Source organism: Eleginops maclovinus, chromosome 9, assembly GCF_036324505.1.
Source record: "Eleginops maclovinus isolate JMC-PN-2008 ecotype Puerto Natales chromosome 9, JC_Emac_rtc_rv5, whole genome shotgun sequence".
Classification (NCBI taxonomy): Eukaryota; Metazoa; Chordata; class Actinopteri; order Perciformes; family Eleginopidae; genus Eleginops; species Eleginops maclovinus.
In genome coordinates this window covers 23,099,052-23,125,072 of record NC_086357.1, presented here as the reverse complement: position 1 = coordinate 23,125,072, position 26,021 = coordinate 23,099,052, and the positions used below count along the sequence as shown (strand labels likewise).

At 42.2% G+C, this 26,021-nt stretch overlaps 1 protein-coding gene across 2 annotated transcripts; it reads right to left on the bottom strand.

Annotated features, from left to right (window-relative positions):
* Positions 1-427: 427 nt before the first annotated feature.
* On the bottom strand, positions 428-26,003 carry rgl1 (ral guanine nucleotide dissociation stimulator-like 1). Of its 2 annotated transcripts, none has more exons than XM_063891237.1 (18): positions 25,520-26,003; positions 11,176-11,286; positions 8,961-9,169; positions 8,806-8,868; positions 8,475-8,665; positions 7,725-7,849; positions 7,378-7,593; positions 7,180-7,283; positions 6,991-7,075; positions 6,700-6,789; positions 6,306-6,392; positions 6,011-6,043; positions 5,784-5,905; positions 4,563-4,652; positions 4,204-4,387; positions 3,234-3,485; positions 3,010-3,124; positions 428-2,156 (listed from the first exon to the last, which is right to left on the bottom strand). In XM_063891237.1, exons 1-18 carry the CDS (start codon positions 25,676-25,678, stop codon positions 1,969-1,971), a joined length of 2,424 nt encoding a protein of 807 aa, XP_063747307.1. In that variant the 5' UTR covers positions 25,679-26,003; the 3' UTR covers positions 428-1,968. The 2 variants fall into 2 exon arrangements, with proteins under 2 accessions (XP_063747307.1, XP_063747308.1); XM_063891238.1 differs by lacking the exon at positions 25,520-26,003 and adding an exon at positions 13,558-13,804.
* Positions 26,004-26,021: the final 18 nt, after the last annotated feature.

Genomic DNA, 26,021 nt, shown 5'->3' with positions numbered 1-26,021 from the left:
CTTGCAGAATAAGCTGTTAGTAGCCCAAAGTCTCAAAAAGAACTCAAGACCAGATTTTCTTGGTCAAAATATCTCCTGGAATTAGGTTTGTATTAAGTCAACCAGTCATCAGACTACCATCAACTCTCCTTAACCATTAAGAAAGAGTGTGGTCAAGCCCTGATTGTCCAAGAGGGGAAATGCATCAAGCTGCTTCTAAATGACCAATCAAGAGCCAGCCCCCACACCCTGCTTAACAGCTGATCTGAAAAACCCTCCAATCCTCTCAGGGGAATGTAATATTCCTCTTTGATTAGTTGAGAAATGAAAATGACAAGTATTATAATGAGGCATTGCTACAACATGTTGGAAAGGATATATGTTACTTTTATTAATTTAGAGCAATCGATGGAAACAAGAGGGAATCAAAAACACACAGACCACCATGAACGTATTGATAATAATTTATTTATTCAGGTAGAGTAAGAGTCTTTGGCAGTGAAGAACACAGGAGCTGAGGGTGATTTAACGAGAACATTTTAAAATGAAGTGCTGCATAGAGACAAATGCTTGGGCCATTAACACAACAGTGAACCAGTCCTCCCAATATAAACTGGCCGCACAAATTGGCACGATAAAAAGGACATTGTGAGAGTGGATTAAAAAGAGACTGAGTGTTTAACTGTGAATGGGTCGCTGTAATGAAACAGGTGTTGGTGATGTTGCTGTGAAACTTTGACAGAGTGGGAAGAGGATGTGTGTGTTGAAGTGAAGTGTCCCTCAGTTAAGATTTCCACATGTATCACAGTAAAATCTGGCACTGGCTTTTTTTTCATGACACCCACTGAATTCATCAAACATTTACTTCATCACTCTTCAATCTGGCATACATTTCTGGCCTAAATTTTGTTATAAAAACATATAAAAAAAGCAACAATTACAAACAAAAATTCATTTAGTGAAGAGGAAGAAAACCACTTACAGAGCGGCTTTGTTCACTCTTCTGTATTCACATCCCATTGGTATCTTCTATCAGCTGACAAGTGCATCTCTATAGTTCATATAATGAAGGGCAAAGAGGTACAAGTATGCATCAGCTTGAGACAATTAGCATGGAATTTTCTAATCTAGGAAGTCAGTTCCCTCCTCTCTCTGTTCTTGCACATCTGTTCTCTTAACAAGTCTAAACATGTGAGGATGTGAGGGAACATTTTCCCTGATTAGAAAGCAGCATACATTTAATCTCTGCACCCTAAAGACAGAGCAGGTAAGGCCATTTCAATGGTTGCACAGGACTTGTTAAAACCAAGTAAGGGAACCAATCAGAATGCAGGAAACATTCGTCACACAGCTCACAATATGAGAGGGGGTAAACACTCACACACAGTGCACACTGTGCACAAGTCAGACATGCGTGACAAGGTAAAAACACGACATCACAGATCCTGTCAATCAATTAATTAATTATCAATTAACTTCATTCAGAATACTATCAGGTCCATTCATTCATCGATTAAGGCAACAGGACAGGACACCTTCTATTCTGCCCTCCGTCTTCTCTGTCTGCATTCGTCACACTTCTATGTGTTAATCTTCAGCTACACAGGACAAAAAGGAGTTCATTCAATATCAGAATACTGTTGGAGGTCAGGAGTTTGGCTGCTCCCATTACATGTGCAAAAACCTGTTGTTGTAAAGAGCCGGGGCCACTAGGGGTCGCTGTTTCACTCTGACATTACTAGTAAAAAGTCTCACTGGCACAGCAGTCACGCTACAGATCCATGTTCCGCAATAAGGCTGGGGAAAGGGATGGCACAGTTCATGATAAGAGTCAAAGTGGAGCTCTTTGAGAGTCTGAAAACACAATCCATCTTCAGAGCTCATCCATCCATCCAGCCTCTAAAACCCAACAGTTCACCTTATCGCCTTGTATCATCCTGGATTAGTGGTGTCAGGGAAAACCGCTGGACACCTCCCTGCAGTCCGGGGTCACAGTGTGACCTTGCTGAGTCTAAGTGAGAGGGTGGAGCGGTGCTGAGCGCGGGGCAGGGTGGAGCTGCAGCGGCTCCTCAGCTGGACTGGCCGACCCGCCGAGCCTCGTACCCGCAGCAGGAAGTCAAAGTTAGCAGAGGTGTTCATGGCGTAAAAGACGTTGGCGTTGTCGGGGATCACCAGTTCTGAAAGGAGATAAAGCAGTAATTATGAAATTTTAGCTCTTCGTGTTGTTTCTGTTAATATACTTTTAGTGCGCACAACAGGGGTTATTGTGGTTCGTGAAAACAGCTCTTAATAAAACGGCTGAATCGCATGACAAAGGGTATTTCATCATTGCTGTTTTACAGTAACTGATGCCACAGTTTCTGTTTCCTGTATTTACTGTAAGCGTAGGAATGTTTCCAAGTTACAGTAAATACATTAGTTTCCTGTCTGTCAGAGATTTTACTTTAAAATGCGCTTCTTGGTTTTTCAAAGTACTGAGTGGTTAAGGAAGAACAATACATTTCTAATCTTCTGCTACATTATGAAACATCTGGATCACTCATGTTGTCTGGTTCATGTTTGCTTGTATAGTTCCCAGAGTAAAAACTAAACTGCAGATAAGCAGCAACCCCCACTTCTTAAATCAAGGCTATAGACTTTTCTGTTTGCCCTTTATTTAATCAAATACCTGTTCATATCTTACATACCATTATTGTATGTTGTACCTGTCTTACTCTGTCTTTACATCCATTTCATTGGCTCTTTAATGAATTTTTAAATGTATTTAAATGTCATTTTACATTAGCCTGTTGTAGGAAATGTACTATACAGATACCTCATTAAAATAAGCACATATTTATGTTTGTGTCAAATACATTAAATGTGTATCTGTATGCCTGATATATAGCTAGTTACCTCTGAATGGTAAGAATGTAGGTCTGAACAACGAGAAAATATGCAGGGTCACCCAAAACCTTCAATAAAGCCAAGAGGTTCCATTGAAAACTGATGAATGAGGCTCAATTGAAAAGTAGATCCATGTTTTCTTACCTCTCTCCTCAGAGATGACTTGTACCAGCTCGTATCCCTCCTCTGGCTCCACCTCCAGGTTGTGCTTCGCCATGGCTCTAGAAATTACGGCCGGAGTCTTGTCTTGATTGGTCAACTATTCAGGGGAATAGACAAACAATTACTCATACAGGGTTCAACATAGAACATGTAAAGATATAAAGTGATGGTATCTCAGTCAAACAGGATCACAGATCTTTATTTACCAGGATGCTCTTGTAGAGATTCCCATTGCCCTGCTCCAGACTGACTCTGACGATGCATGCATCCTGAGCCTGGGTGTTGTAAGCTGGGCTGTGCATCAGGGAGCTGGGGGACATGGGGGTAAGGGAGAGGGAGCGTCTGTGGTTGCAGGGGGGCCCGGGGAGAGGGGGGGATGCAGGAGTCATGGAGACGCTGGCTGTCGAGGAGCTGGTGTCCATGGAGTGGAGAGAATTACAGGAGGAGGATTCTGATAGCTGAGGAAACATACAAATACAGATGTAAATCAATAATGAGATCACAAATGCAATAAACAATACCCTGATTATTAATGTGCAGCTTTTAGAAAGGCCAATCTCAAACAAGATAAATAAACCTTTGACTCAAAAACAGCCCTTTGACTAAGGGAATGTATGTAAATGATTAGGTGGAAGAAGTGGGGAGTGTCAAGTATTTGTCTTTATTTTTGCTGAATTGAAGGTTGTTAAGTAGTAAAGGATGTTCTCTCTTATCACAGAGTCAGATTTGACCCTTCTCTAATAATATTTGTTCAAAAACAGTTTTAAAAGATCAAACATTTCAACCAAATTGAAATGTGAAATTAATGTGGGTTTTTTGATATTTTGGGACATATGATAAGGCTTTGGTTTTGTTTTTAAGCAATGTGAACAATATAACTTTGACTGCTATTGAGTTTTGGTTTTATGTGACTTTATTGCATCTTTGTTTGCAATGTTAGTTATAACAGTAAGAGCAACATGAAATGTACCAATTCAAAGAGCTATATTATTCTGAGTTGTTTGGGGAAAGTTGTTGGCCTCTTTCTCTAAAGGAAAGGGTCAAAATAATATATAAATAACACTGGACCAATCCCTCCTTTTAAAAAAAGTGTCCATACCTCCTCAAAGCAATAATGTGTGTACAGTCCCTAAGAATGATCTAAATGAACACATTTTCTCTGGAATTATAACCCACCTTGTTTTGCTGGGAGTCGGAGGAGTGAGTGGGGGTGATGCCCTCGCTGTCTGAGGGGCTGCTGGAGTCACTGGAGGAAACGCTGACGGAGTCCATGCTCTCCCCTGAGCTGCCAGTAGGAGGCGAGCGCGGCGTCTCTCTGACCGGAGAACTGGCTGAGCTATTGTCTGTACCAAGAAACATCCTGGAAAGAAGCAGAAATCAATGATTAGATAATAAAATAAATAGGTAACATCAATAACTTTGGACAGTGGGACAATCTCAGCCAAAGAAATGTATGTTTAACTTCAATTCAGACATTTAAAAATAGACATTTCTCCATTAGATTAATTTAAAATCTATTTTCCTGATGTACTCACAGGCTGAGTCTCTTCACCATGCTTTTCCTCGGTTTGGGTAAGGTTGGACTGCTGTCGCCAAGACCTTCGATCTCACAGGACAAGGCGTAGCTGCAAGAGGGAACATTAATAAGAAACCTTAGACATCATAAAACATTTCCCAGAGGCTTCGAGTGCCATAAATTAGAGACAGGGAAAGAGAAAGTCAGAGAGGACAAGAGGAGGAGGGAGCGCAGAGAGTTCACAGAGAAAATCTGATAAGTACAATAGATCAGTAGGGAGTGAAGACACGACACAAGAACAGCAGGAGTGAGGACAGAGGACAGAAAGAAGCTCCTATTGTGTCTAAGTGGACAAAAGGTCCAACTGACCATAACCACATGCACTAATTTGTTATCTAATGCAGTGGTTCCCATACTTTTCTGTCTCGTGAAGCCCTTTAGCTGATCTGCCTTCTATAATAACCCTCTGACTCATCTGTGATTCGCCTACATTTCTTCTTGTATTAAACCCTTTGTTATGGTATTCAACACAACTGCTCATTAAATGAAAATCACATGAATAAACCCTTAATACTAATGCATTTAACCTTGACAAGTACACTTATTGTGAGTGAAACTACTTTAGAGCAGACGTATCTGTAGCTGATGTTAAACTGTGGAGTTGTTTACCAAATGATTTAAAGGGCTTTATCAAGGTCTAAGAAAATGTATAAAGAAAGAATAATTAGACAGTATGAAGATGTGAGGTAACCTTTTTTGCTGATGGTAGATTTTTGTTTTACTTTTGATTTCATATAAGTATTTGTAAGCGTCTGTGATTGACAGATCATCAATTTCTGAGTGAGGGTTCAGGTTAAATAACACTCCATCACTGGCTACGAAAACTGCCTAAAGTGTACGTGTTTTGTTAAAATAATTTCCATAAGTGGAATAAACTAATAAATAAATAATATTGACACTCACTTATGGCAGTATCAAGGTATTTTAACATGTCACTAGAGCTTTAAATGAGACTTTCATAAGCTTTGGTAGTTGTGGGGGCCGGACGCCAGGCTTAAGAAAATTGATTAAAAAATAGATTTTTGTGTGGAAATAAATTGCAATCCCTAATCTTTCTACCTATCCCCTGCAATCCCCTCAAGTTTCCCAATTGGTCCCCGTACAGCCCGGTTGGGAACAACTGATCTCATGGATAAAGGAGTAATAAAGAAAGGGGGAGTTCTGAGAAAAGCAGCAGTACCTCTCTTCTTCACTGAGCAGAACCTGGCTCTTAAACCAGCGGAGGAAAGTGGCCTCTGGAGTCAGACAGTAGCTGTTGCAGGCCGACTGGAGCAGCTTGATCTGAGCAATCACCTCAAACTCCTGCAGGGATGGAGAGAAGGTTAGATCACATGTCACCTGAGCTCATCTTGTGATGAATGTCACGGTATGATCATATCAGGGGAGGTCGCTTTCAGCCTCACTTACCCTTCGTCTCTTCTCAAAGTTGTTCAGCCCACCCTGCGGAGGACACAAAGAGCACGCTGTCAGACCCCGGACATCACATACCAGTGGCTGCTTACACAAACCGCATTAGGTGGACCATTTCAAAAATGTGCCGACACAAATTCCTCAATCATTCATGGAAACTTACGCCCTGGTTCCTGACAGCAGTTACACAGATAAACTCTCAGATCTGCAGAGCTGTGTCAACCCGCCGACACTTGCTCTTAAATACTGAAACTCACTGACATTCAGCAGGTGGTTGATGATTTCTCCTTACCTCTACTATGTCGGGCAGGGCTGTATCCAGCATGGTGAGGTCGGTTAGAAAGGTCCCCAAGTACGGTATAGTTCCTTGCATGGCCCCCTGTGGAGAAAGACATTTGTTTGAATAAATACTTCAAGGATGCCACAATAAATCCAGACACTAATTTACAACTGTGATTTACAGATGCCAGGGTGGTTTTGTATATATAGAACACATGCTTAATGTAAGTACAGCACCGTGCACAGAGTAAACACAGCTAAGCATGTGGCTTCATTAAACCAAAGAGCCTCAAACTCACTTTACAGTAAATTACTTCAGAGGAATGTGTTGTGTTAAATTATAAAGCTTGGTTTTAGCTCTCTGTGATCAATTTGTCAGGCATTTGTTTCAGAAGTGTTTGTCTCACCATTTCCTTCTGCAGCAGCAGTCTCTTGTGGGTGCGTTTCTGATGCTCCTTGGCACAACTCTCCAGGCTGGCAAACTTTGAAGTGCCTTCCTGTAGAGCAAACAACAAAGACGCAGCTTGAGTTCTCCAGATTCTCACCATTAACTGAAGGAATGTTTTTAGGATTTCCAGATGAAGTCCCATGTCTGTTTAAGTAACTTCTACATGCTTTAAAACTAGGATTCCACAGCGGATATTACATTTACTAATTTTGCTCTATGAAATTAAATTCATGTTGGGGTTTGAGCTCACCCTCATGAGGAGCTCCCTGCTGGTCAGGTAGTTGTTGTGATCAGAGAAGATGTCTGACAGTTCCTCAAATGTCTGCATGCTGTCTCTGTGTGAAGCAAACCTTCACGTTAGGTTATGGGAATTGACAAAAGGCTCAAATATGTGCACAAAATAAACATTAACTCTGCAAAGAAAATGATTTTTTCGTACTTGTGCACACAGGCCCACGCTCTTTTCAGCCTGTACAGAGGGTTGGACTGCAGCGCAGATACGATGGCTCTCAGAGAGGAGAAGTTTTTGCGTATTCGACACTCCTGTGAGGAGAAAAGAAAGACACAATGCAGTCATTAATTTGCCCCATTTTTGGTGAATATGCATGTTAAGATGAATATGCATGTTCTTGCCAACCTGAGCGATGTCTATCCAGCGCTGGATGACCCGCGCTCTGACATGAGGTCTGATCTGCCTGTGTTTCAGCACCGTGCTGACCACGCAGGCCGCCACAGCGTTAAACTGCGTGATGGTGGCGCGGATGGTGGGGGCGCTGTGCTTGTTGTGCTTCTTGTCCCTCTGAGACCAGATGGAACCCAGGCAGTGGTGAGGCACAACCTTTTTAAAGAGCAGCTGGAAGCAGAAGCAGAACAGGCTGATGTTAGTATGACGACAGTGAGGAAACATCGCGGGGCAGTAACCTGTCGCCACCTTTTCCTGCCAGACAACACACACTGCACAACCACCCGCCTCCCTCCACTCACCGCATCCATGTAGGTTAGCTGCTCGGCCACCAGGTCGGAGTGAAATGACAGGAAGTCTTCCTGGACGTCGATCTCCACTTCATCCTCTTCCCCCAGGCAGAAAGAGCTGTTGCCGTGGAAACCAACTGAAAGCAGGCCAAAACAGATTAATTAACTCGGAGGAAATGTTATAATAAAAACTAAAAAATGAAAAGCACTTTACAGAACAATGCTATCATTACACAAAGTGAGGAATACTGTAGCACTGAGAACTATGGTTTCACAAACCTAGAGAAATATTCAATAGTTATTGTATAACGCAATATATTTCTCGCAAATACTATCTAATGTAGTTGCCACCAGATATGAGGGTGTATTGAGTTCTGCTGCTTTCAGTATACTTTGAAAAAACTAAAACAATTGCTTGTTAAATAAAAATAATTATAAAAAAGGTTTAAAAAAATCTGATTATTATATAATAATAAAATATATATATTTATATTTATAAAATTATTATTTTAGTTAATTAAACTTAACAATATTAACCAAGAAAAAAATATGATATATAATGGTGACAAGTTGAATTTTCCTACTTAAGTTCTCGTTCAACTAACTGAAAAAAAATCCCTGAGTGAATTATCAAGGTCTTTTGCAGTGCGTGTATCATGAATCTTAGCATCATGATGACCTTAAAAAAACTATATATTTTGAAGCCTTACAAAAAACGATATATATGAGAAAACTATTGTAAAAGAACACTTAGTTAGGTACCATCAGCGTCATCCGTGCTGGCCTGACTCTGCAGCTGCTCCAGGAGACCCTCCGCCCGTCTCAGGGCCTCTGACCCTGGCAGGGTCCTGCGCAGGTAGTCCATCAGCCGGTGGAGGCAGGGGTAGTCGGGCGGCTCCTGGAAGTCTTCAGGGCACTGGTCCAGCCAGGCACGCAGGATGGAGGCCAAGGCACTGTGGAGGCAGCGGGGAGAGATTTAAGAGTTGGCAACGATGGAAGGACAGGTGATAAGTCAGCTGCACTGCTGAGCAAACACAACTGTGTCTGTTGAAAGCTGTCCACATGGAACCTATAGTGATGAATATAAAATTACCTTCTGATGGCTACATTAGTTTCAGAGCGTTTGCCCCCTTCCTGCTCCTCCACACTTCCATACCTGCAACAGAAAAAAGGAGAGCACTTTTAAAACCACTAAAACGTAAAGTCAGTGAATTATTTTGATTTATGCAACACTTGACTCCTGCCTACCTGTCCAGCAGCAGCTGCAGGACAGTCTGTGTGCTGGCGAAGGCTCTGTAGGTGGACAGGAAGATGGAGGTGTAGGTGAGGTCGTTGTCTCCAAACGCCGTCAATAACGTCTCCACCAGACGCTCCATTGTTCCTGCGCGGATACTTCGGATTTTGCAGGTTTCCAGCTGGCTCACCGTGTGGCCGGGAGGCAGACGATCCCCCTCCACCTAAACACACACGTACACATACTTTTAGAGTGTTTAAAAGATGAGAAATGCTATTATGCAAGGCTGTGTGTTAGCTGGTGGTGCTTTCAAAGTTTTGTTCGGCTTTGAATGCACCGCAGACTGATATTTTTGAGTATTTATATGTTCATCAATGCAATGCACAATACAAGATATACATATTGTGTCTGTTGATTGTAGCTGTCAAGGTGAAATTAGTTAGTAATATTTAATGCACTCATGGTCCTTGTTCAATTAAGCCCACTAAAAATACTTTTTCATTTTCAACTCCCACACAGAACATAACATAATTGCATTAGATACGTTTTAATAACTGCACAGCTCTGCAAACTGACTCTGATATACTGCACATATTTTTATTCTTGGTGTAAATTGTTAAGTTATCTTACGAAACTTACTTTCATGAATATATATATTTATTTAAAATAAATATTTTAACATGTTTTTATAGTAGTTTTCTTTAAATAAAAAAGAATTTGGAGAAATGTGTTCCTCTTTTATAACTAAATTCCTCATATTGTGTTAAAAATGCACCATTATAAACCAAAAGCAAATTCCCTGTATGTGTAAAACTACTGATTCTGATTTAAAACATGACATGACAGGGGTGTAAAAAGTCTTCAGGACTCAAAGATGTTAAGGACAAGTATTTTAAGCCCTCTCTAGAAGTGTCGACAGAGAAAGAGACCGAGAGGTAACACAACAGGGAGAGCAAGAGAGGAGGTGGCACAGACACTGGGGGGGAAAGAGACCTTGGTGAAGTTAGCACGCTACAACAGGAAACGCTCCAATCTGCTTTTAATCATGGCAGGCCCCTCCTCCCCCGTCCCTCCAGACAGAGCAGAGGACAGCCAAGTTCTCCCACCGCTCCCCTCCCATAACAACACACTCACACAGGCTTCTCACAATCAACTACAAATACACTGAATCTGCAACCAAATCCACTCATACATCAGTGTACAATCCCACGCATTGTACAGTAATTGCTGTTATTCGATGACAATGAACTGTTTATAGTAAATATACTGATGCTCAATGGGGATCATTCTCTTTTCTACTCGACTCAATACTCAGCGCTGAAGCTCCCATGTTGTTTTAATTAGCTCGAATACAGTTGGCAGCTTCTGGCGTCAATACATCAATTCAGTCGGAGCTGTTATCTATTTTTCTTTTATGTGCCATTCACCATCCCCCATGTGGAGAACAAAAACTCAACAGTGGTACAAACAAACCAACAACACAAGATCCTGATTATTGTTCTAGAAAACAAAGACCATGCATCTGTAAATTATTTTCCACTGGGTGCATGCCTTCTTTTAGTAGAAAGCACCCAAAGAAAGTAATGCTCTAATTGGCCCTTCTATGCAGTATAATAACTATATAAATCCCATTAAGCTGATATAAACAGGGCAGGGGAGGAAACACTGAAAAATGCACAACTCAAGGAAAAGCCTTTAATACCCCGTTTCTTTTTTTTGTCATAGCGGCATTTTACAAAACAGCGAGCAGTTCAGTTGGCAGCCGGGAAAGTCAGGAAATCACATGCTTTGGCTAAACAGCCCCGGTCTGGTGAAAGTGCAGAACTGATTTTCAGCAGGCAGCTAGAAGGTGTTGTCTGAAATGGGGAGATTTATAGCTCAAATGTTAAAACAACAGCCCTGGTGGAGAACAATGCTGAGCGACAACCCTATTCAAAGACACAGTCTGCTTTAGACAATGGGGATTAGGTTCTGTTTTTCTATGTTAAGTCTGCACACAAGATTACCTTTATAAAAACATTGGCACAAGATAAAATTCAAGGTAGACGCTATTCCATCTTGGGTATAAATCAGAGGTTTACAAGTTGCACCGTTTCTTGTTAGAAGAGTAGAAAAAACAAGCATTGGGTTTTCATTTGTGTAATCTGTTTCGCTCAGAGTTTCGTCTTTGAGAAAGCTTTCTCAGCTGTGATTTTGTCCCACTGTGAGACATCACACGGGCCCACTCACCCCAAGCCATCTTGCTCCCTTGTTGGCCGCCTGCTGGATTTGAACCCTCTTCAGTGTCACATTGTAGATCGCTCCTTCCTCAACTTCCTCCCCCCAGTCCTGCACCGAGCTCTGTAAGTAAGAGAGGGGAACAGGTTAGCAGATGACAGGATATGTAAAGGATACATCCAAATACTAATGTTATGTAAAGTGCAATCCAAGTGTAAGTTAACAAAATAGGAACTGACATTTTTGGAAACATCACTGGGAAAAGCAGAAGGAAGCATCAGAAAAACACAGCACTCAAACCAGCAAAAGAAGGACTAAAGTGCAGTAAAACATCAAGAATGACCAACTCCCCAACCCCCACAACTGCAGCCTGCCAGGCCGTCCTCCCTCTCTTTACTCCCTCTTTTATTCCCCATCCATCTATTTCACCGCGTCCCTTTCTCTCAGAGGTGAAGTCAGAGCTGGACTGCTTTACTGGAGTTTAGAAAACTGGATATAAGAGCCTCTTGAATAAACCCCCAATAAAACAAAACATGTTGATATGTCTCTGTCTGTTTATCTGCCTAATTATACAAGCCAAGGGAGCTTGATTACAAATGGGAGAACAAACGCGCTTTTAAATCGACTCGTAACTCTAAATAGATTTGAGCTCGGCTTGCTGCATAGGTACTGCGTCTGCCTCTGGATGTAAATCTCTGACAAACAGCGAGTAAACAATCAGAGCGAGCGGGGGGAAATCAAAATACAAGACTCCTGCTCAGAGAGACTGTGTCAAAACACAGTCACAGATATGCTGAGACATCAACATATGGAGACAGAGACAAAAACAGAGGCAGAGACAGTGAGAGAGAGAGGGACTGGCCAAATATAAACACCACGAATGCAGTATTATGGCCAAGTCCTCACACACAGGCCAAGATCACTCTCACTTGTCCCCACTTTCATATACTCAGCTCAATAGCAATGTCCACATTATTCCTCAAAGAGTAAAGGCAGCCAGAAGAGAGGTTAAGGGTCAACGTTGGCCGTTAACAGGCTCAATGGACAGTCCTGGAGGCCGGTGGCATTCGGCCATAACTGTTTGGGTGTTTTGGTTTGAACAAAAACATGTGATGCTGAAAATGAAAAGAAAGCCCAGACAAAAAAACACAAAGAGAGAAAAAAGAGAGGAGGAGGGTTTAAACTGCCTCTGACTGACAAAAACATTAAGCATGTCTGTGTTTTTAAATGTCATGAGCTGCATTTGTGTGAAACCTGTCAACATGCCTGTCCTCCACACTGCTCAGCATCTTGTTTTAAGGTCAGTGCATATCTCTCTGCCTCTCTCTCTCTCTAGCCGATAGTGGATGGACGGTTGGCAGAGAGACAGATAAATACATCAGTGCATGAGTCATGCCGTCCACACACTCCCAAAACAATAGCAGGAGGTCTCTGTGCTGGCCGGCCCCGGCTGCTGAGTTCACAGTCTACACACACAGCCTGCTTTTATCAGCCACAGAACTGGAGATGTTTTTCAGAGCAGGGTATTAAAAGAGGCTCTGCTCTGCTTTGTGCACCAAGTTGGGGGCTTATTGTGAGACAGAGTTCCAAAAGCTTGCATGAAAAATAGCAACCAAAACATTTTGTCACTGTGATGTTTTCTATTCACCAGAGAATACAGGACAGAAACATAACACAGCAGACAGGGATGCCTTTAGAGAGCACAGAATATCAAAGGACCCTGGGTAGGGTGTAAACAGGAGATGGGTTGTTAACTTCTGCACTAAAACTAGGATCCTTCCCTAGAAGATGCTCAGAAGGTGCACAGGGCACCAGAGAGAGCAAATAGTGCACTATCTCTGCTCAAATAGTGCTAATCTGCCTATCAGCTGTGTGTGAAACAATACTCCTGAGATAACAACAACAACAACAGTTGTGTTAAATCCCTGGCGCTGCTCTGTTGGCTTTTGTGTGTTGGTCACCTGGACGCAGCTGGGACCCGTGGAGAGACAGTGATAGCCCCAGGGCCACGCCAATTGTTCCCTACGGACCCCCACACAAAAGTGTTCATATTCACCATCAGGGAGGGGAGAGCAAACGGATCGAGTTCATATACTGGCGGAGTCAAAAGGGGATTTTATCTTATTTGATCCCCCCCACATTTCCAAACTTTGCACGACATCTTTACGAACCAACGATGTAGGTTAAACTGGATTTAAACTCTGCTAAATACAATTAAAACTCAATGTTCATCTGTTCCCCCGTTGCTCCCCCTCCTCCTCCTCTACTCCCCTTTATCCTCTACTTTCCCAAGCCCAAACACCCCCCACCTTTCCCTCTTCAGCCTCCCCCCTCTCATCCAAACCACAGACTCAACAACAGAGCACAGGATGGAAAAGTGTTTTTGTTTTTTACCATTTTACTTTTCCAGGCGAACTTCATGGTGAGCGTTTCTTTCATGGTCCGGGGACAGCATCAGAGCTCGGGAATAATCCGACAAGGAAAAAATTAAATTGTTCCTGTTGTTTTAAAAGCTAATCCCAGATCCTTGCTGAAAATTAATTCTACTTCACCACACACACTTTCTTCCGTTCGACTCCAAACTCCAAATCCTCCTCTTGTGTCTGTCAGCAGGCTCTCCCCTCTTCTACTGAATGACAAAACTCCTCCTCCCTGCCTTTACAACAGACCCCGGTAAACTCCTCCCCCTTCTCCCTTTTTGGTCCGACTTCCATCACAGTGACAACAAAGTGCGCGCTCAGACGTGGGACTGTGATCTCTGTTTGCGCAACACACTAATGCCCAATACACGGGAATCTTAAATCACTTTCCCTTTGCATTTTATGACTATGACTGATGTTTATGATGTGTTTAAACTGGTCAATAAATCCTTATAAATAAAAACACATCAATCCATGAGAAATGTACAGCATTAAAAGTTATAATTGGTACGGAATTCTTTATTTTTCTTTCGTTTGAAAATATATTTGTTTAGATTATTAGTAAAGACATGACATTTGTGGTTTAAAAAATATATTTTTTCTTTGGGTATTAATTCTAATCGTAGTAGTAGTATAGTAGTAGTAGTAGTAGTAGTAGTAGTAGTAGTAGTAGTAGTAGTAGTCGTAGTCGAAGTAGCAGTCGCAGTCGTAGTAGTAGTAGTAGTAGTAGTAGTAGTAGTAGTAGTAGTAGTAGTAGTAGTAGTAGTCGTAGTCGTAGTAGTATGTTAATGTAAAGGTTTTTCTTTAAATGTTTTAATTCTCCCATGGCCAGTTAGTGTTTTTCTTGAGTGGACATATGGTAGGCTAATACGTGCTGGACATTTCCCTTTAAAAAGACCATAACTTTGGACTTTATTTGACAAACTCACATTGCTAATATTAGCCTAGCTAAACCTCAAAGTGCATTTTGCCTTTCGTCCTTTTCATCCCTCTACTTTGTACAATTTTCCTGTAGGAGAAGTGGGTTTACATTATGGCTATTTATTATCATATTTCAGGAAATAGTTTCCCCTTGTTTATTGTTTATATATTTGTAATTCCAACCAACTTTTTAAATGTATTAATTCAGGCAATGTCAGTCTGCAACAAACAGTAGTCTGTATAGGTTTTTAAACAATGGCACTCAAGACACTGTTTTGAACAGTGAAACGCTTCAAGCTGAACTTGTTTAAATGAATCAGACTTCACTCATCTCCCTTGGCTCTGGAGCCACTAAAGGCTTTATACAACATTTTGAACAATACATTCTTAACTGTCTTTAAGGTGGAAAAATCCCTTTAACAAATCAGATGCTCATTTGGATCATTACAGAAGCTTTTTGATTTGTGACCAGTAGTAGACCGGTTATTTAGATATATCATTAACACTTGAATCACTGCAATATACATTAACATAGCCTACAGATGAGCGGATAAAGTGAGCTGTCCTGAAGCAGCTGCCTCCTCACATCCCTGCGTGGGACAATTCAAGGAAGGCCGTAGATGCCGTCACCAGTACTGTGCATTGTAGTTACAGCAGAGGAGAATGGGCCGACTGTGAGAATGGCTGAACTGTTCCACTGTGAATGGCCCTGAACACATACTCAAACTGCCCACTTTTGTGAATAAACGGGAAGATATGAATCAAGCCTTGACTTTGTGAGGCGACTTTTTTGTACAAAGTTGTATCGTAAACATATATCAACTGTGAGCAAGCAGTGGTTCATAAATTTGCCGGTCCATTTAGTGGGCAGATGGAATAATTAAACTACTGATCCAGAGTCAGGAGATAGTGGGAACAGGCTCAGTGGGAAAGATGGCAAGAGCTGCTGGGGCCCCTTTCCAATATCATGTGTACATGATATGACTACCCACCCCTCTGGCTCCCATAACATCAACACGTACCACCAACGTCACACTCGGCATCACTTGCTGTCACACACCGCGCTGTCAAGCAGATACACAGATGCCCCCACACACACACGGTCCCCACTTTTGACCTAATCACCTGGAGGGCAGGAAAGGGCCAGGAAAGCCTTATGTACGTCTGAGTCAGTGTGTCTCTGTTTGCAGTAATCACATGTTTTATCAAGGTTTTCTGCCTGCTGACTTTTCATCAGGCTGCAAATCTGGCCTGTCTCCAGTTCCCAGGCCTAGCTGCCCCGGTGTCCACTCAGGTCTCTGGAGCTCTGGGAAACCCAGAGGGGCAGTGGGAAGGTTGCGACCCCACACAACCCCCAGCTCGGCCCCTGGGGGATCGTGGTGTTGGTCTCACAGTGGGAATGATGTCATACCTCAGTGCAAACAAGACATATGACAAATGCGACAGCAGCTGCTCCGTCAGATGGATGAGCAGATGAGCATGCACATCTTTCAAGATGAAATCAAAATGTCAGAGCTGTTTTATGCATTTTGTCCAAATTCCAAATCTGGTCTTATTTCCTTTAAGTTAAAGCAATAGTCTCACTTGTAGGCTACACTGAAAACTAAGCTAAGCTAGCAGGTTATCTCAGCTTATCATTAAACCTGGAAACAGCTAGTCTGGTTCTCTCTAAAGACAACAAAATCAATCTAACAGACCCTCCGAAGCTCACTTATAACCAAAACCAAAGTATACATTTTGTTGTTGTTTAACAAAGTTACTTTCAAGACTATCTTTTAAACGGAAGCAGGGACTTCCTGGACGATTATCATCACGTTGAGTCTTCCAGGCAGCAAACTGCTGTTCTCATCAAGTCTAAGATTGCCAAACATCACCGAAAATGACACAGGGTTAAGGTTTCCTCCATAAATGAGACAAGTTATTATATCTATACCTTTATAATCTGTAAAGTAAATATAGCAAAGCAGCTGCCAAAAGTTAAAGGAATAGGAAGCTATGTTTTTTGTTAAAATCAACATCAAGTCTCTTAAAGTTAAATAAAAGTTTTCTATGCTGGGAAAAACACTTATTTGCTTTGTTGATAAGAATGAAATAAGAAGGTTGATACTACTCTTCTGTAGGCTACACTAAAAAAGGAAGCTAAAGCCAGCAGGTGACTAGCTTAGCTGAGGTAACTCAATCTACTAGCTCTTTCCAAGCTCACTGACTAACACATTGTGTCTTTTTAGTTTAATATGTACAAAAACCAAAGTGTGAATTGTGTTGTGGTTTTACAGGGTCAGGTCCAGGACTATCTTCTCACCGGAGGCAGGGACTTCCTGGAGTCTAATCATCATTGTGAGTTTCCAGGCAGTTCAAGCTGCTTGTCTCATCAAGTCCACACTGAAAATGACCTAAATAAGGTTTCCTACATAACAGAAACCACGTTACTGTTTCCGTATCATTCTAATCTGTAAAGTAAAGTCAGATTTCTTGTAGCCTAAAGATTAAAGCTAATTTGGCGGAAGTGAATGACTTTTTTTTACTGCTGCAACATTAATGTCTCTCAAATATTGCACACAGCGTTCCTGCACTACAGTACCTCCCAATCCTCATACCAAGTATACCTCCCACTTGGAAGACTAATGACGTAATTACACTTAGGAAAGCCCTTGACGATGGCAGAGCAGTTTTTTTTAATGGGTTCCTGCTATTATTGAACTTCCCCAGTACGCTCTTCTCCTTGTTCCATAAAGTGCGAATAGGGAGCTACAGTACAGACAGAAAGGGGACAAAAACAGGAGGAGCGCCGCTCGCACTGTTATTGCACCAGTGTGGGGAAAAAACGCACATTCCAGGAAATCTCCCACTTCCTGCCTCCAGCCTCCCGACTCCAGCGAGCCTGCTGTCCTCATACCTGACTGCTGGGGAGCTTTTCTGCCTGAAGCATGGTCATAAAGGACGAGATGAAAAGTGATTCCTAAAGCAATCAGATTTAGATTTAGAGAGACCGATAAAAATCATCACAATATTGAAAAAAAACCAACCAAACCACATTGGATTATTTGAGTAACTCATATTTCTGAAGGGTTATATTGGAGTAATAGAGTCGTATGTTTGTTTAGCGTCATATTCCTGATCTGTTTTCACCCTTAGAGTGTTTTCTTCAGTGGATGCATGGGGTTTTCCCCCTCCTTTAGTGTGATGTCATCCCAAAGGTCTGTCCAGAGGGAGTTTCTTGCACACACACATCTGCCTGAAACGCCTCCTTTGGACTCCTTTGTTTACTTCTGTAACATAATGACATCACTATGTAACACTGATGCTTCTATTGGCTAGCACTACAACACATTATATTTGATAGGTGAAGGGGCGGGAGATCTTTAAGTGGTTGACCAATCACAACAAAGCCGGCCAGCTGTCAGAGCAGACTGTGCTCTGGTTTCAGACAAAGGGTGAAAAGGCAGTATGAGAAAATAAAGAGCTTTTTGAACATTAAAGCATGGAGACATGTCCCAGTAGAGGCACAACATACTAATATGAACCTGGAAATGAACATAAAAGGACCCCTTTAAGCTGAACATTAAAATGCATTTTACCCAGAATGAGAAGTGATATTTTAAAAAGTACTAAAGTGATTTAACATGACACATCTACATGGTTAGGACCAATAAAAAAACTAAAATAAAAATGTAGGATTTACAATACTGAAACAAGGACAGGACAATTGGGTCGGGGGTCTTGGTCAGCATGTGTTGTGTCTCAGTGTTTACATCCCAGATGAGATGTCACGTATCAAAGGAAAAAGTAGGACGCTGTAGAGATTAACTTGAAAGGACATTGTCTCTATGAGACAGTGTGAGGGAGAGGCGGATACAGCAGGAGGAAGAGAGTTCACAGGACAGCCAGAAACTGAGAGGGTCCATACCGGCCGACAGACAGGCGTGATGCAACCGGATCATCATGCACTGGCTTCTAGAGAATGAGAGATTTCATATTTCGGATCGGAAAGAGACGCCCTGTTTCCCTCTCAGCTGGAAAAGAGTAAACAGAGAAGACTCATCGTTTTCATCAAGTGAGAGGAGTATCAGCTACGACTGGAGCCAGTGGAAATGTGTTGCCTAAAATGGGCAGGAAGTTTCCTGCAATCCTATCTGGACCAAATGTGTCAGAACATTATCACTCCATTCTTGTTGGTACATGTTACTAATGAGGTACCCTTGAGCCCGGGCGCTGTACACAATCTAGGATGGATGAAAATGCAGAATCCTTTTTGTAAATATGGGGAAAAATTAAGGATTTCTGATGTATTTTTTTGTGCCGTCGGTGGGTTTGTGTTTTCAAAGCCCAGTAGAGGGCAGAGTTCATAACCCTTGTGTTTATCCAGAGTAAAGGGTTTAGACCAGAGCAAACCAGAGTAACAAACCCCAAGAGGATGGATTTATGGTGCAAGGTCAGAATGATCTGCCATAACTCAAAACCTCAGAAAGAGATCATCAAAGTAGCTTTAACAGGTCATTTGAGAGCAATGAAGCAGGGGCACTCAATACGGTTATTTGATAGTTATTTAATGAGGCAACAGAAGAGTCTGTGGATCTAGTAGCGGCAACAATGAAAACACAGTAGTAAAAACATGCCAGGTCTTCTCTCACAGCTGCATTTTCTTTATCTCTTTCTCTCTGTTCCTGTCTCATCTTCGGTCGACTGAAGCCTTTGTTCAAACAGTCAAATTAAAGCTCTGTCTGCCTCTCTCTCCTCTTATGTCATGCCCCTTTACTCCCCTCAGATCTATTGTCCTGGCTGTTGTTGAGCTCTCCCTCTTTCTCACTCTCTTTCTCTGGATGGGTGACATCATTAGTTTCCAGTAAAGTCCAGAGCTTCAGGCTGAGACCCCTCCTCCTCCTCCTCCTCCTCCTCCTCAACATTAACCACATCTGACTCTGCAAACCAAGACACACTTCAAGGAAACGTTGCTCAAAATTGCATCAACACCAAATCAACAAAACCATAATTACTTACAGAGATGTTCGGCTATTAGAAATGGTGAAACTGATTTATTGTTTCGCACAACAGCCTCCATATGGGGTCCTTTGGACTGTTACACTAAAGCGAGGATAATCCTCTCTGGAGCTATAATGACTAATACGGTGGTGGTAGTTAAGGCTCTTTCAGGTGTCTCTGCCTCAAGAAGAGTTAAGATAAATTCCCAGAACATGCATATACACACACAACCCCCCTTTCATGGGGCCCCTACCCTGACCCCCCTAGATCTAAGCCTGGCTAAGCCTTGAATGAATCAGTCTGGGCTGGCTAGGTTGTCTGTCTGACCCCCTGCTAATGAGAGGTGCACCATCTGTTGCCCATGCTACCCTAAACTTGTCACATATGCAACAAAAACAACACATAGCATCGATGAAGCTGGTAGCAGGCTGGTGACAACTGCTGCCCTGTCAAAACCAAGGAAAACTACACAGAAGACCACAGGTTTATCAACACAAAATCACACTTCTCACAACACAGTGTTTTCTGTCAGCACTGCAAGAATTACATAACTTCCTTTTTAATCTTGTATTTATTCTAAAGGGATTTTACGCTCACGTCTGCATAAGTGATAAATCGGAGTGGACTGTAAGAAATGAAACTGCGTATCTGTTTCACACAACAATGTTCACCAAAAAGAGGCAGTAGCACAATAACAAGCATCTGCAGCACAATTGTTCAGAATCAGAATCAGAAATACTTTATTCATCCCAAACTGGGAAATTTGTGTGTTGCATATTTAATCTGTCAAAACAATATGTACTGCTGTTATTGTGTAAAATTGTTATATATATATAACAATACTTCCTGCTGTTTTAATCAAACACACACAGGATGTGTTTCCTTTCGTACAGTTGGTGTGTTTCTTTGTTTATCTTAGTGTTTGACCTCAGTACGGTTATCATGGTTAGTAACCTGCCGACTTGCAGAATGTGTAAGCGCTTATATTTATAACTATCATCCGGACACAAGCAACCTTCCGCCTTAAACAATACACACACACACACACACACACACACACACACACACACACACACACACACACACACACACACACACACACACACACACACACACACACACACACACACATGCTAATACACACATCGCAAGGCCAGCTTTATCCTAGTCATGTGTCCTGGCTAATACTTCAAGCCTTGAGCGGGAAAAGGAGTGGAGGACTGTGTATGTGTGTGTGTGTGTGTGTGTGTGTGTGTGTGTGTGTGTGTGTGTGTGTGTGTGTGTGTGTGTGTGTGTGTGTGTGTGTGTGTGTGTGTGTGCGTGCGCGTGCGTGCGTGTGTGTGTGTGTGTGTCACAGAACTGCCAAACCATTAAAAACAAACCAAATCAAAGACAGTGCACATATTGCCTTCTGCCTTCAGTCAACCCTTCCCCTAAACACACACACACACACCAACATATTGCCATGAAACACACACACCCGTCTCCATATGGTGCGATGAGTTTCTGCCCCAGTTCAGCGACCTGCTCCTGTGGTGAGGTGTAGATGCTGGGGTGACAGGAACAGTGCCCGCAGTAATGACTCCTCACACCAGTTCTATTATGTGACCTAATTAGACCCAAGATCACAATATGAAGCTGCGGGCTACTTGACAAATAGACACGCTGGGGGTCAGGCAACAGCGTCTACACCGCGTTGGTAAGTGGTGGACTGAATGAAAGAGCGACAAGAGCTGGATACTAATGAAAAGAAAAGTGTGGTAGTTTGTGATTTGTGCAATTTAGGACAAAAAGAAAGGACTGGATTACCTGACTGTCACTGTGTGTCTTGTCATGTCAGTGTTAGTGGGTTAATCAATAAACCCAGTCTATATTCACTGAATGGTGCTCTTCCAGCTATATCACGAAGAATTGTGTATATTTATATTTGTTAATTTGAACTTTAAATGACCAGAATTGAGATAAAACGTCTTCTTTAACAAGAAGGACCCGGTCAAGGCAGCGGTCATACAAAAAGGTTTACAATAAAACAGATAGCAATACTTAAATGGTTTCTATTTCCTGGGGGGTACATATATTTGAAAGGCTGTGTCCATGTGTAAATGGGTGTAATCACAGTCTAATATAGGTGTAATATGGAGTCATTTGGGTGTAATACGGGTGAATTCATGTAATGTATAAGAATCAGAGGATGAAACCCTCTTTATTAGTCATGCACACAGCAGAGCACACACAGTGAAATTGGTCCTCTGCATTTAACCCATCCTAGTACTAGGAGCAGTGGGCAGCTACTGTGCAGCGCCCGGGGAGCAATGGGGAGGGGGGATTGGAGATGTCCGGTGCCTTGCTCAAGGGCATCACAGCAGGGCCTAGGAGGTGAACTGGGACCTCTCCAAGTAGCAGTCCACTTTCCATATTTCAAGTCTGTTTGGAGACTTGAACCGGCGATCCTACGATTCCCAGTCCAAGCCCCTACTGACTGAGCCACTGCTGGACAAAATGGCAATCCAATTATTTTCCCAAATATTGAATAACCATTTTAACATTTACACAGAGGCCTATCAAGAAAAAATAACAGAAAAGTTTTCCCAAAAGACAGAGAAGGTTTGAGAGTTATGTTGGAAGCACATTGTGATAAATGAAAATATACCAATGCTGTTGTGAGCGACCAATGACGCATTGTTATGTAACTGAAACTCTGTTGTATAGTCATTTACAGGAAAATAAGTAGGTCCAAAGCTACAGAACTAGTCCTGACCGGATCAATGAATCACTGAGCATTCATCAAAACACATGACAAGCCAGGATCCAAATTTCAGGAAACACTGAGACGTCACGTAGCATCAGCATGAAACGTGCACTTCTCTGTTAAAAAAGTCAAGAAGAGGAAGGAGGAGTGCTAATTCAGCTTTCTTACTTTTTTCAATGGAAAATACCCCGTCATCGAAACTCTCTGTCCCCGTTCTTCCTTTGCCTGTTTTCTCTTTAGAAAATCACTTCTGCCTTTCCAGCAGATGACCCGCTGAGGTTATTGAACTACCCTGCTGGTTATTGTAAGCCAAACGGGTGTGAGGGAGCAGCTAATATTCCCTCTGCTGGAGTGTTTATTGATCGGCCCGTGGCTTGATTACATCCCCTTATCACTGATAGATAAAACAAAGTATAAAAGTAAAACTGCAAGCTTATAAACTGTAGTCAGAGCAGTAAAATGTAGTGTGATAACCCACAGAGAGATGTATGTTTCCGTCAACACTCTCACTTCTGTGCAACTGGGTTCAAACCCGGTCAAGTCCTTTGATTCTCCGACTTGTGACACTATCTTGCAACATCTGAACATTTCAAATTGACGATGCATTTTTATTATATACGTTTGCTCTTTGTATTGATGATGATTCATTTCAGATAAACGCCGTTCTTATGGAATTTTATAAATATTTTTCACTCCATATTTATCTCCAGAGAGGAAAATACATAAATGTTTATTGTTTGTTTTAAAGATTATGAAATAGTCTTTATTATCTATACATAACAAACAAATTATGGCTTGGATTTGGCTTTCAAGCTCAGCCTCGGTACACCCCTTAGCGTTTGTGCATCGTCATTTAGAGAACCAAACCAGTGTAGGTGATACCCCTAAAATCATTGGTTGCTCAAGCTCTCCCACCCCACTGACACTGAAGCACATACATTAAAAGAAAACAATTTCTTAAACAAAAGGGAATTAAAAATATGCATGTAACTTTAAAGTTAATTGAATCCTTGATCTGCGTTTTGTTGCGTGGAAGACTTCACATTATCATCTCTACTTGGGGCCACTTATAATTGAACTGCCCCTTGACAAAAAAAGTTGGCCCCTGTGGTTGAAATGGACCTGAGCAACCACTGACTTCCACCTTCCTGTCATTCCCGCCTCTCGTGTGAACGTTCATGTGTTCACTGTGAGTCTCATGGCCCTAAGTGGACTGTTGATAGTGACTGACACCTCAGCACTCCTCCCTCGTCTCTGACCTGAACTGTGGACCTGACGGCTGCCTGTAACCGCTCAACAGAGTGATTACCGGGAGATAATTGCTGCCTTTATGACTCTCAAAGTTTCATAACCCTGTGTGCGTGGGCAAAAAGTTAACTGACAAGAGAGGGAGGAACATTTGACAGCAGTTAAGGTGAGAAGAGCCAGCTGGACTGACCAATAACACGTGGAGACGTTGGGTTTTTATCACAAGCGCTACGTGTTACACTTGAAGTTATATGGTTACACACTGATGGTTTTATCCTCACATAATTTTATTGAAAATGATCATTCCTCTATAAAATCTTCCTTATTACTCTGTTAGGAAAATATAAGTCAATACTTCAAAAACGGGTCACAAGTAGGGCGGCACGATTTGAAGAAAATAGGTAATTGCGATTCGTTCTACTGATATTGCATTTGTGATATGATTAGCGATATTGAGGAAATTAACACTTTATTAAACATCATCAATGAAAATATATTGAAATATCATGGTGTGCTTTTTTAAAGATGATTTTTACCAGAAAATGACTTTTGTTGAGTATCATTGTAGGCCAGGACATAAAGCTACACAGTACTTGTTTTGCCATTACCAAATATTGCGCCTAATGTGATTTGGGTATTGCATTTTGATAAGATTCCTATAATTCTTCCAGCCCTAGACACATATAGTGAAGCATGTTATCTGAGCATTACTTTGGCTACAGCATCCATGTAATTTCAGCGCCTGCAAGCTAACCTTCAGTATTCTAACCCCCTTAAAGCAATAGGAGGAAACAGTGCTGTGATACATATGCCAGGATGTCAGACAGGCCACAAGGAGGAGGATCTCCCAAAATGTAAACACAAAACACACATACATGTTGCATAGTGCGATATTTATGACAGAAATAAATCAAAGAATATCAGGTCTGGAGCAGATGTGGTTTTACCTAAAGGACCCTCCAGCAGGAAGGTTTTCTGACCTCTGTCTCCCTACTCACTAAAGCTCAAAGTGTCATGTGTAAAAAACCAAAAACATTTTCACTTCAGCCTCAATACCACAAGAGCGCAGATGCAAACAATTAGCCGCAGCTAAGCTGGAATAAGCTGTCGCTGCAGGTCCTGTTCTGGTAATCTCACTGCTATGAGGAATCTTCGACCTCACAGACAAATTAAATAGAAGTAAATAAACATATCTGTGACTCGTCAGCAAAACTGTGCACCCACACACATAAAGTGACCAATAAGCGATAGTTACAGTGAATTACTGCAACGAGAGGTCAACCTTCCCCCTGTCTGTGTCACCAGAGGTTACTGGTATTGCATTATGAGTTGTCGACTTATTGCACAAAATGTCAGTGAATTGAGGTCTAACAGAGGAACTGAAATGCAATAATTAGAGAAATGACAAACGCCGTATTACACCGGTGTGTTATGAAGGAGGTGAAGCCCACTTGGTGTAGGATGTGTCACTACAAGATGTCCATGTCACTGCCAGACGGGAAATAATTGCTAAGTGCATAATGGCCACAGATTTGCTGTAATTTAAGGTCAAACTCCTTTTTCCTCATGCACAAACACACACACACAAACACACACACACACACACACACACACACACACACACACACACACAAACACAAATACAAACATGCACAAACAATTTATTCCTCATCCCTCTTCCCGTCTTTCTCACAATCACCATCGAACAAACTCTCCCTCCTCGCTGCGCATCTTTGATTATAATACCAGACCTCTTTTAACCCTGTGAGAAGTTTATTATAGACTTTATCTTATTCTCGTTGCTCGTCCAAACACTCCGCTTCCCATTCCCATCCTTGAGTCTATCAAAACTAACCAAACCTTTGACACATAACAACACTCTCCAAACAACAGCAGGCACAGGAAGGTCGTGCAAGCAAAGTCCAACATCTGCCAGATTGTTTAACAAGTCTGGAAGTACCTGTGCTTCCCAGAAATGAAAACAGACTCTGACAAAAGGCAAGAGGCGGACACAACACAATCAGGATCATGTACTGACCCAGTGGCGGGGGCTGCTCTCCGGGGAGCGAGGCTGGTACCTCTGCAGGGCGACACCTCCTTCCCCCTCCAGCAGTAAGGAGCAGTCCAGGGCTGGGCAGTGGTTGCTGGGTCCCGCAGACCAGGGCAGCAGGGTGGCCAGAGGGCAGTGGGAGATCATGTTGACATCCTGCAGCAGGAGGGGGGGCAGGGACGGCAGGACATACCCCAATCTGGACGGCAGTTTGAATGGAGACCTCCTCAGTAGTGTGAGTAGAAATCAGGAGATGGTCTTCACGTGTTTGGAGATAACCTGGTGGTCAACCTCCTCTCTTCTCAGTGTAATCTATACTGGTGTCACTAATGATAGTTCTCCTCTCAAGTTGTCCACCTCACTGTTGTCCCTTCCTCCTACTTTGTGAAGTTTCTCCCTTTCAGTTTCTTCCTCCTCTCTCTGTGCGCGTGGAGCTTGGCTTGCCAACAGCTCTGAGTGATTAAAGTCTATTGTCCCTCTCTATTTCTCC